The 12,621-nt window shown below is 35.6% G+C and overlaps 1 protein-coding gene across 2 annotated transcripts; it reads left to right on the forward strand.

Annotated features, from left to right (window-relative positions):
• Nucleotides 1–5,557: 5,557 nt before the first annotated feature.
• On the forward strand, nucleotides 5,558–9,043 carry LOC129926577 (uncharacterized). 2 transcript variants are annotated; one of them, XM_056031462.1, is made up of 2 exons: nucleotides 5,558–7,575; nucleotides 8,937–9,043. In XM_056031462.1, the coding sequence occupies exon 1, from the start codon at nucleotides 5,565–5,567 to the stop codon at nucleotides 6,570–6,572; it is 1,008 nt and encodes a 335-aa protein (XP_055887437.1). In that variant the 5' UTR covers nucleotides 5,558–5,564; the 3' UTR covers nucleotides 6,573–7,575; nucleotides 8,937–9,043. The 2 variants fall into 2 exon arrangements, with proteins under 2 accessions (XP_055887437.1, XP_055887436.1); XM_056031461.1 differs by lacking the exon at nucleotides 8,937–9,043 and adding an exon at nucleotides 7,900–8,560.
• Nucleotides 9,044–12,621: the final 3,578 nt, after the last annotated feature.

The following is a 12,621-nucleotide window of genomic DNA, read 5'->3' on the forward strand; positions in this document are numbered from 1 at the left end:
TTTGTGTGGAAGCAGCTTGCCTCCCAATGCGTCGAACGGCGCCTGAAGATCTAATAAGTAAGAATAGCAAGAATAATCCCCATTCAACTCCCCCCTCCCCCCGAAAAAAATCATGGCTACACCCATGATGTGTATGCATGTGAATAAATATATATTCCAAATGATCCTTTTTATATATTTATACAATCTTTTTTATTTTTTTTAATAGTAACCATGTATTTAAAAAAAGCTGTACCCCAAGTTAAAAAAAACAACAGTGATCGCCTCTTGAAATTGACCAAGGTTAAGACAATTCAAAGATAGTATGCAACCACGTGGGCCATAACTTGACCTTGTGACTGTGTAGAGACTTAAACAAAAGATCTGATCTTCAAGGACGAGCGAGTTGGAAGGAAGAAGGTTAGATCTTATTCGATTACACAGAAAACCAGGTATCGAAATGAAACATTAAGCCAGCAAGTTAAAGAACGGAAACAAAATAAGAAATCAAGAAGCGAACACGTGAGAACCCAAGAAAAGAAAACGAAGAATAACTCAAAGAAAAGAAAAAAAAAAAGATTTTTACTATTTATTTAAACACTGTTTTTCTTCTGTTGTTTTTATATTGAACATCAATCATAACATCATGATATTTCAACAAACTTTTTGTATAGAGTTTTACTTTCAAAGTTAATATTTATCTACATAAAAAAAAAATGTTCGTGTATGTTATTGCTTTACGAATGTTGCAACAATTATTCTCTACCATTATTGTCCATATTGTACAAGCTTGTGCAAAATACTATTAAAAAAAAAAGAAAAAGGGGAAGAGGAAAAATAAGAAAAGGAGAAAAAAAAGGAAAGAGGAAAAAAAAAGGGGGGGGGGAGAAAAAAGAAAGAGAGGGAAAGAGAAAAAAAACGAAAGAAAAAGAAAAAAACAGCTTTTCTGTACGACTCTAATAGACCCCTGTGACTAAAAGACAATCACAGAGAAATTGTCGCAAAGCAGAAACTTCTCAGATACTGACTCTAACAGACAAGATTGCCACCTTGATGATGAGGAGGTAATGTTTTGAATCTCATAGGAGAAAATAAAAAATTGTCATATGAAGGGAAAAAATAAAGAAACAATATAAATGTTTGGATGCCTATGTTAGTATGAGTGTGTATAGATATATGTATGTACACTTATAATCAAAGTTAATATAAAGAACTGGTTTAATGTAGCAAAAAGTACATGGGAAAAAAAACCTAAGCTATGGAAACAAAAGGGAAAAATGTGTGACTAAGAGGTTTAAAATAATGTTTAAATATCATTTAAAGTACTACTTTTTGATGCTTCTATTCAATTATGTATTGTTAACATTTTCACGGTATATATATTTTAAGTACTTAAGTAAAAAGAAAAAAAAAGTCATATGACGAATAACCTGTACAAAGCCATTTATAACGATAAAATGTTATGACAACCTTAATGTAATTATTTAAATTTCCATGTTTGTAATCATTGTATTTTAAAATATAACTATTTATTTTGTACCTTTACTAATAAGAAATATATATTTGCAAAAAAAGGGCAAAAAAGAGGCCAATAGCCAAAAAAAAAGAGGCAGAGCCCCAAAAAAAAGAGGCAAGAAAAGAGGCAAAAGCCCAAGAATTCCTGACGTCACAAGCTAAAAGCTGGGGTATCCTAAAAAAAAAAAGGATTTTTTTTTCAACGGAAATGTTTTTTTTTTCTTGAGGCTTTGAATAAGAGATTGACCCTTTACAAAACAATTAGATCAATTAGATGATCATTATTATAAGACATCAGGTAGGCCAGGTTCACATCTAATTTCACATTCACCTGTCCCTTGGTCTGTTGGACCGTGGGAAAACACCATACAAGATCTGATGTTCTTTCTGAAAATATTGCAAACTGTCTTTTACCTGCCTGTGTGGACACTTCGGGTGCAAATTTTGAGTTTGTGTTTCCACACAAACTGTCTTTGTAACCTTGTTTGCTTTGATTTTGTTTATTTTTGGTGTAATTTTATTATTAAACCATCACTTGCCCCAGTGCAGCCGAGGGGGGGGGGGGTGAACTTAAAATCCCCTTCCAGGGGGTATTGCGGTTTTAAACCCCCTCTTCTTAAAACGAAAAAAAAAATGCAAACGATAATCCCTAAATTCCAAGAGCATAATCAAGGGGGATTTTGAGTTTAAAACCCCCTCCGAAATGTTTTTACTATAAAATCCCCTCTTCAATGTAAGACTAAAGCATATATCATTCACCAGATTCTACGTGCGTAGCCAAGAGGTGTTCTGTGTTTAAAAACCACCTCTGGAGGGCTTTATGTTAAAAACCCATCCAGAGGGTTTTAAGTTTAACCCCCCCCCCTTCAGCGGGGTTTGAAGCTACAAACTACCACTCCAATATAAACAAGGTTACAAAGACAATTTGTGTGGAAACACAAACTGAAGTGGTCCATCCAGGCAGGTAAAAAGGCAGGTTTCAATATTATCAGAGTGAAATTCTATCAAAGACAAATGACAGAAAATAATGGAGAGAAAAGGTCTTGTGTGGTGCCCTAGCGGTCCAGCAGACCAAAGGATAGGTGAAAGTGAATGAATGAAGTTAGATGTGAACCTGGCCTAAATGAATATCTAATTGATCTAAATATTTTCCTCAAGAATAAAACATTTCCGTAAAAAACAAAAATCAAATTTTTTTTTTTCTTTGGTTAGGTGTTCTATATATATACAGTGTCACAGTGCACTACATGCGATAATATGAAAAACTACTTATTAATTATTGTTTTTAAACTATGTTTAACTTGTATGCATACTAAATAGAATTTTTCGCTTTTAAAAAATAGTAACAATTTTTTTGTTTGTAAATATAGTACTATGTATAACAGAACTTACATAACTTAACAACAGAAACATAAAATTATTTTTTTTACAAAAAATCTACAACCTTTTGCTAAAATGTGTTAAAATGATGGTAAATAGCTGTCTCCCCTAATAAAGAGCCTCAAGTGTTTGTTACTATTAATAGTGAATAGTTGTAAAAGTTGTGTATTTTTCTGAAAATTGCTTGAATAAGTGATTTAAAAAATTAGATTTTTCGCTTTTAGAAAAGAAAAAAAGTAGCCTTTGCTTCAGAACTATGAATGGTCTAAAATATTGTGATGTCGGATTTTCACTATCTTTTCTAGTTTACGAAATCTAAATGGGACTGGCGGACGGACGGACAGACGGACAGACATTCCACACAAAACTAAAAGCGTCTTTTCCCCTTTCGGGGGGCGCTAAAAAACAAACTAAACACTCCAAATTCTATGAGCGTAGCCATTGGGGGGGGGGGAGATTAGTGTTTAAATCCTTTCATCTTATAACCAGTGGCGTAGCTAGCAGTGTGCGGGTGGTGCGGGCCGCACAGCGCATCAAGTAATGAGGGGCATCAAGCCGAGGATAAACTTTGTCAGTAAAAACTACACATTTGTATAACAAAGGAAGAAACACTAACAAATGCATTTATTTTGCTGCTTTGTTTTTCTCCTATATGCTTCCTTACAATACATTTAAGCTGCAGATTATCTTGAATCAATTTAATTACATTTGTTTCAAGCTCTGAAGCCAACGCATTTTTACATTTTCTTCAGAGTCACATGGTACATTCATTGTTCAATGTACAGTATTGTAATGAGGGACAAAGTTGTGTTGATACATTTTTTTTATTAAATTGTTCAGTACACGGGTTTCATCTAAATCTAGATTATATTAATATGCCTCTTGACTCTAGTTAACGTTTGTAGCTTATTTTCATTTCATTGTGATTCTTTTTAGTTTTAGTCATTCTGGAAAGAATTCACTACTTCCTATCAATTTTAATGCCCATGTTTTTACATTTTGCCTTTTTTTTTCGGCGCATTTTTTGTTTAATCTCGAGATCATTGTAACTTTGAAATGTAAACACAAAGTCATCAATAGGATACAGGTCAGAAAGCTTTGGAAAGTCTCCTTCTTCCAGCTAATGCCAAAGTTTTGAGAGAGTGGATGTATTACTAAACACATTTTTTTTTTGCTGCTCCTGCTTACTCTTCTCAACAAGGTAAAGTACTACATCTACTTTTAAAACCAACGACAGATTCAATGAGTAATGGAGGTTATCTACGAAAATGGAAAACTATAAATGAGACCAACAGAGCTCACATTCAGCAATCGCTTGGATGGAACTTTTAGTTGTCTGCGAGTAGGGAACTGTATTGACAGCAAGGCGCCAAGGCGCAAGATTTAATTAAAGAATAGGGAAAGAGTACAGAGATTATCTAAAGAGAATGTTGGACATCATTCGTTTTCTCTCAAAGTAAATTCTGGCAGTCCGTGGACATCGATAAGTTAAAGAAGAAGTGGAGGGTCAAAAATGAAAGCAATTTCTTGGATTTGTGTGAGCTGGCGATCCTAGGTCTATTTTTTTTATCTATTCTTATCTGTTGTTTATTTGTAAACTATCTAGGCTAGGTCTATTTTTTATCTATTTTTATCTGTATTTTAAGTTTTGTAAACTATCTAGGCTAGTGCTGAGTGCATGCCTGTCTCCCGCCAGCTCTTTTACTTTAGAAGTTAGTTTGTATGAGTCATGACCTGGCTCTATAAATAGAATGGATGATGTAGTGTCTTGTCCCTTTTTCCGGTGTTGACCGCTGGTCAGTGCTTGATTAGCTGGTCTGTGCTTGATTAGCTGGTCTGTGTGACCAAGGAGTGATTTAGAAAGTTTTTATTTAGTGGACGTTCGCTGTGTGGCCTGACCTGCTCACATTTTTGGTGTCAGAAGTGGGATCTGTGCTTGAGTTATCAGACGCACATTGTTTTTTGAGATTAGGTTGTTGTTAGGTTTCTTTTAGGTTTTTGTTAGGCTTCTTTAGGGCTTGTGTTAGGATTGAATAGGGTAGCATTAGTTTTAGGTTTGGCATCGGTAGGAAGTAGTGTTAGAGAGTTCATTTTGTTGTAGGTTGATAGGATTAATAGGAAGTGGTTAGGATATGGATAGTCTAGTTTGTTGTTTGGGTTTTGTTTTGTGTAGTGGTCTTCATTATGGTCAGTAATGAGTTGTTGTTTTTTGTAGTTAAGATGTAAGGCTTAGAAGTGAGTTTTTATAGGGTGTGTTTAGGAGCTTGTCGGTTTGGGCATTTAGAGTTGTATAGTATTTTTAGATATGGGTATTAGGTTGGTCTTTTAGGTCAGTAGAGGCTACTAGTGTTAGGGGACTAGGTCAGCATTGTTAGGGAGCAGTAGCAGCAGGAAGCATGCAGCAGTCTACGACAGTAATCATGGTGCCTCGTGCTGATGCAACACTGTGGAAGTTTAATGGAGACGGCCCAGTTGGAGAATTGGAGGCTTTCCTCCAAAGCATTGAGAGGTGTTGGCGACTTCAACATCTCCAACGACCAGAGGACAAGTGTGACTTACTCTATGCGCACTTGGGAGATGCAGTGAAAGATGAACTGAGGTGTCATCCTCAAGTGTCCTGGGACAGACCGGAAGAGATTATCAATATTCTTCGGTCTGAGTATGGAGACAGAAGAAACATCTCCGTAGTAATGGAGGAATTCATAGGAGTACGGCAGAAACCCGGAAAAACGGTGCACTCCTATTCCATTCGTCTGCAAGCTGCATATGTTGCACTAGCAGGCAAGCTGCAATCCAAGCAAGTGTTGGTGCATGAGGATGTAATTCTCAGAGAACACTTTGTGAACCACCTAAGTGATGATTTGCTAAGGCGCATTCTGCGGGAAAAGCTCTGGGAGCACCCCGAAACGTCTTTTGTTTCCCTGAGAGAGACAGCCATGAGGTGGACTGAAGAAGGGGTCCACATCAGCAACAGTGTTTGTCAACAGTTGGCCAATTTATCCCACAGAGTGGATCAATTGACAGCCAAATTGTCATCGCGTTTCAAGTCTGGTGGTATTCGCACCCGGAGACCACTGAGAAAATCCAGGAGGTGCTACTCCTGCGGTATGCCAGGCCATCTAGCCAGAGACTGCAAGTCCCAGAAGACACGTAGGCAAATTAAGGGTCAGTCTCACTCTGCTCAGCGACCTTTAGGTTGTCAAAATTGCGGAAGCTGGAGACATCTGACCAGTAGCTGTCCCAAAGATAACATTAACATAATCCAGGTTGCCCCTAAACAACCAGAAGAGAGTCCATCACAACCATCTACGGTTTTCATTGTCAAGACAGTGACGTTACCAATAGTGGAACCCAACGTCATACCGATGGTGAATGCAGTCGATTCCACTGGAGATGAAGATATGTTAAATACCGTAACCTCAGAAAATCAAGTTACCGACTCTGACCAAGAAGGCAGCCTTGCATCTGACTCTGTGGACGTTAACCTTGTGGACGTAGAATGCCCCATTCTAATACAGCCCTGCAGAAATTCATCTGTAATCCCAGAAGTATGTTCAGATTCATTTGCAACATGGGCATCTCTAAAGGCCTTAACCGCTACATGTACCGGTACGAATGACAAACTGGAAAATATTGAGAACCTAGCTCAAACATTTATTCGAAACTGTGTGGAGTCGAAAATTCTTAAATTTTCTTAGTTATTGTTATTACTTAGACTTTTTTTGTGTGTATATTGCTATGTCTTTGATGTATTTTTTTTTCATTTGAGTTTTTATTTCTAAATTTGCTACTGATAATATTTATGCATTATGTTCGCGAGAATGAATTTGAGCCTGTGGCTGTAGCTCTGTGTTGGTCTGTGTGACCTTGTAGAAATCTGAATAGTTTTGATAAGTCTGTGTGACTAGGTCTGCCATACCTTTGTGGTTTTAATTCCCTTTAAGCCTGTGTGGTTTCATTTCACCTTCAAACCTGTGTGGTTTTGTTTCCCCTTAGCCTAGGTGGCATACTTGTACTGAGATCAGCTATATCTATATTTTGATGCACTGTATTTCTTCTTTTATCTTGCTATGTCTTTGATTTATGCATTAATGTAACTATTCTCACTTTAGTATTTTATTGGCAGAATAATTGTGTCCTGTTGCCTGTGTTGCAACATGGAATTTTCAGAGTGTGCATGAGTAGGTAGTCCAGAGAGTTAGGTTGTCTGAAATGGATAGCGGTATTGTTTTACGGGTTTTAGAACTTGCTGTAGATGTTGAATTTGTGTATTGTGATAGCACTGTAATTTTGTAGTATTATTGTTTTGCGGGGACGCAAAAGTTTTGAGCGGGGGTGAATGTGAGCTGGCTATCCTAGGTCTATTTTTTTTATCTATTCTTATCTGTTGTTTATTTGTAAACTATCTAGGCTAGGTCTATTTTTTATCTATTTTTATCTGTATTTTAAGTTTTGTAAACTATCTAGGCTAGTGCTGAGTGCATGCCTGTCTCCCGCCAGCTCTTTTACTTTAGAAGTTAGTTTGTATGAGTCATGACCTGGCTCTATAAATAGAATGGATGATGTAGTGTCTTGTCCCTTTTTCCGGTGTTGACCGCTGGTCAGTGCTTGATTAGCTTGTCTGTGCTTGATTAGCTGGTCTGTGTGACCAAGGAGTGATTTAGAAAGTTTTTATTTAGTGTTGTTCTGTGTGGACTGCCTGTAAGTTGAGGAATTGTTTGTTTTACTTTAGTTATTTCTAATTAAGATTTATTGTTTTCAGATGTGTTTTATTAAGTTTAGATGTAAACGGATTAGTGCCGTGCATCACAGGCTTATTAGTTAGCCATTATCTATGATGGAACCGGAAGGTCCATTAATCTGGATAGCGTCACAACCCCCCCCCCCCCCCGAGCCATCTCTTATGATCTCCTTGTTGCTGTTCTATACAATGTTTTATTATCTTATGTTTCTAAAAGTATTTCCATTAATATTATAATGATTATTTTATATATTTTTTATGTTTGTTTATTTTTGTAATTGCAGGCTATAATTCCTGTTCTGCCTGTCTGCTGTAGTTTTGCTTTTCTGCCGCTAGTAGCTTACTGTTTAGTGTGGGGAATTTAGGTTATATGAGTGGTTTATTGTTTTGTAGTGGGTATATTTGTTTTATTACTGTTTTTTGTGTCAATGAAAATAAAGTGTATATAAGTTTTGTTTTATAAATTTAGTTCAGTTTGTTATTTTATTTTTAGTTAGCTAGTTTAGTTTAATTGTGCGGTCTGATCGCCCAGGCGAAGGCCGCCCTTTGGTCGCAGACCGGAGTGCACAGATTGGACCCACACGGTAGAGTTACCACCAACCTACCGGTTAAATAAAATCTGTTTAGCAGAAAAAGGTCTAGTGCCTCCTGACCTGCTGACATTTGGTGAAACTATTATCCAAGAGCAAACCACTCCTGACATAACATGTGCTTCGAATCAAGCTTAGTTCCACACCAAATACGTAAATGTTCTCTTAAATACAAAACGAGTTTATTGTAATTTTGTACGATTACGAAATCAAATCCTACAGCAAGTGAAACAATTTTTTAAAAATTCATTTTTATTGGACAGTAGCCTATGTAGCAGTTACTAAAGTAACTGCATACGGTAGTCAGGACAATCAAATGTAAATAATGCAAAGTTCAACACGTTTGATGACGTCATTGTGTTTATTTTCCTCCAAGTATTTTGTTTAGCAGGTTGTGCCCCTTGGTTTCTGGTCATCAATTTTTTTACTAATACTCACTCGCTACTAGTGACGTAGCGGACGGTCTGTCGATCTCTTTCCCATCTTGTAGTCTAGAGACAAGACGTTTGTCTTGAGGGAGCTCTGATGTTCGCCTTGTACTTCACTACTGGATAGCCTTAGTGTTGTGTCTTGGTTGATATTCAGATTATTCTTGAAGTGGATTATCTTGGCCCCTGTTTAGGGTGAGTTAATTTTCCCACTGAATAGTTATTCTATTTGATTCGATCGTATTTGTTATTCTATTGGTAGACTAGAAAATTAGAAGACTCCGTTCTTTTATCTTTCTACAGGGTCTTACTTTAGGCCTTAGTTTCAGGCTTCAGATTGGTTCTAGCCTTGGACTATTGAACTAAGTTTTCATCTTGGAGTTCCCTGTCTGATGTGTGGTGGTAAGGCGGAGGGTACCGTTCCAGACTTCGGGTGACTGTATTCAGACCTGTTGTTGGATTATGACGTTCCAGACTTCGGCTGACTGTATTCAGACCTGTTGTTGGATTATGACGTTCCAGACTTCCGGGGACTGTATTCAGACCTGTTGTTGGATTATGACGTTCCAGACTTCGGCTGACTGTATTCAGACCGGTTGTTGGATTATGACGTTCAAACTTTTGAGGGTATTGTGACCCACGCTGTGGACTACTAATGAAGATTACTCTACCTGTATTGCTAGTTGTTATTTGGACAACTACCGAGGCATACTTATTGAGTTATTGAAGTTAAGTGATTATATTATTTGTATTGAAATAGTCAATCACTTGAGATGAATTAGAGCATATTATTTCATATCAAGTATTTATATACCTTATTGTAACTCACCTCATTATTATCATTCATATCCACTCTGTGTATATAATTCATTGCATTAAATTCCTAATTTTATTTAAATCATCATACACATGGTTTATTACTTTATGCATAACTGAATGTGTATGGTGTGACTGTCGGGCTGAGCTCGGTCCTAAATTAACTGTAATACCTAGACACATTTCGCAATATATACTTTATTAATACACGAACACATTAATTCATGGTGATAACTCATCAAAGACCTGACAGCCTACACATGTCAAGCCTGGATTAAACTTCCAAAATTAGTGCGATATTGGTTGCATGAAAAAAAAACAGTCAAAAGCACGAAGATTCTGTAGAAACATACATATAAGAGCTACGGATGGATTTTTATTTTCATTGGACCAAATTCTTCTAGAAATTATCATCAAATTTGAGCAATATCATGATGAGGTATGAATTTGTGTCGCTTTCCCAAATATTGAATCCTTAGATGAAAAAAAAATGGTATTCATAGAAATATTGACAAAAACAAATTTCATATGAATAGAAAAAGACATCAACGGTTGTCGCAGTTTCTTCAGACGCCTCCAACTAACGAAACAAGGGTCGTTGAGTTTTATAAAAAACATTCACTAGATGAATCAGTCTCGAATATCGCCATCTTGATTCGCATATTTCTGACAACTGTGGTAAGTGTGGCTACATGCAAGCGAAATAGTTCTAAACTTCAGTTGATCAAGAATTACTTTCGATCGACTGATGACATATTTAAGACAAACTCATTTGGCAATTTCGTTAATTGAACAAAAGCTGTTAGAAAAACAAGGTTACAAAGACAGTTTGTGTGGAAACACAAACTCAAAATCGGTCCCCGAAGTGGTCCACCCAGGCAGGTAAAAAGACAGGTTTAAATATTTTCAGAAAAAAAACACCAGAATAAAATTCTATCAAAGACAAATGACAGAGAAGAATAAAGAAAGAAGGTTGACAGATCTTGTGTGGTGCCCTAACGGTCCAGCAGACCAAAGGATAGGTGAAAGTGCAAAGGATAGGTGAAAGTGAATGTGAAGTTTAATGTGAACCTGGCCTAACTGATATATATATATATATATATATATATATATATATATATATATATATACAGAGAGAGAGAGAGAGAGAGAGATATTTTGTTATGTTGTCACAGATAAATAAATAACATACTGTAGACATTAATTAATAATAACAATAGTAATAACCGAGATTTGTATTTATACAAGTAGGCATAGAAGACTAACCTTTTTTTTTTATTACATATCCTACTTTCTCACAAAACATTTACAATAAACAATGACGCAATATTAACATAGCACAGATTTGTCCTCCCAATCACAAAACTTTTTAAATGTGGCCCCCATATGGTTGCCCAATCTTGGTCTAGCTAAACATGAGGATGATCTTACGACATAAAATCGGTCCCCGAAGTGGTCCACCCAGGCAGGTAAAAAGACAGGTTTAAATATTTTCAGAAAAAAACACCAGAATAAAATTCTATCAAAGACAAATGACAGAGAAGAATAAAGAAAGAAGGTTGACAGATCTTGTGTGGTGCCCTAACGGTCCAGCAGACCAAAGGATAGGTGAAAGTGAATGTGAAGTTTAATGTGAACCTGGCCTAACTGATATATATATATATATATATATATATATATATATATATATATATATATATATATATATACAGAGAGAGAGAGAGAGAGAGAGATATTTTGTTATGTTGTCACAGATAAATAAATAACATACTGTAGACATTAATTAATAATAACAATAGTAATAACCGAGATTTGTATTTATACAAGTAGGCATAGAAGACTAACCTTTTTTTTTTATTACATATCCTACTTTCTCACAAAACATTTACAATAAACAATGACGCAATATTAACATAGCACAGATTTGTCCTCCCAATCACAAAACTTTTTAAATGTGGCCCCCATATGGTTGCCCAATCTTGGTCTAGCTAAACATGAGGATGATCTTACGACATAAAATCGGTCCCCGAAGTGGTCCACCCAGGCAGGTAAAAAGACAGGTTTAAATATTTTCAGAAAAAAACACCAGAATAAAATTCTATCAAAGACAAATGACAGAGAAGAATAAAGAAAGAAGGTTGACAGATCTTGTGTGGTGCCCTAACGGTCCAGCAGACCAAAGGATAGGTGAAAGTGAATGTGAAGTTTAATGTGAACCTGGCCTAACTGATATATATATATATATATATATATATATATATATATATATATATATATATATATATATATATACAGAGAGAGAGAGAGAGAGAGAGATATTTTGTTATGTTGTCACAGATAAATAAATAACATACTGTAGACATTAATTAATAATAACAATAGTAATAACCGAGATTTGTATTTATACAAGTAGGCATAGAAGACTAACCTTTTTTTTTTTATTACATATCCTACTTTCTCACAAAACATTTACAATAAACAATGACGCAATATTAACATAGCACAGATTTGTCCTCCCAATCACAAAACTTTTTAAATGTGGCCCCCATATGGTTGCGCAATCTTGGTCTAGCTAAACATGAGGATGATCTTACGACATAAAATCGGTCCCCGAAGTGGTCCACCCAGGCAGGTAAAAAGACAGGTTTAAATATTTTCAGAAAAAAACACCAGAATAAAATTCTATCAAAGACAAATGACAGAGAAGAATAAAGAAAGAAGGTTGACAGATCTTGTGTGGTGCCCTAACGGTCCAGCAGACCAAAGGATAGGTGAAAGTGAATGTGAAGTTTAATGTGAACCTGGCCTAACTGATATATATATATATATATATATATATATATATATATATATATATATATATATATATATATATATATATATATATATATACAGAGAGAGAGAGAGAGAGATATTTTGTTATGTTGTCACAGATAAATAAATAACATACTGTAGACATTAATTAATAATAACAATAGTAATAACCGAGATTTGTATTTATACAAGTAGGCATAGAAGACTAACCTTTTTTTTTTATTACATATCCTACTTTCTCACAAAACATTTACAATAAACAATGACGCAATATTAACATAGCACAGATTTGTCCTCCCAATCACAAAACTTTTTAAATGTGGCCCCCATATGGTTGCCCAATCTTGGTCTAGCTAAA

This window comes from Biomphalaria glabrata, chromosome 6 (assembly GCF_947242115.1).
Source record: "Biomphalaria glabrata chromosome 6, xgBioGlab47.1, whole genome shotgun sequence".
NCBI classification, from domain to species: Eukaryota; Metazoa; Mollusca; class Gastropoda; family Planorbidae; genus Biomphalaria; species Biomphalaria glabrata.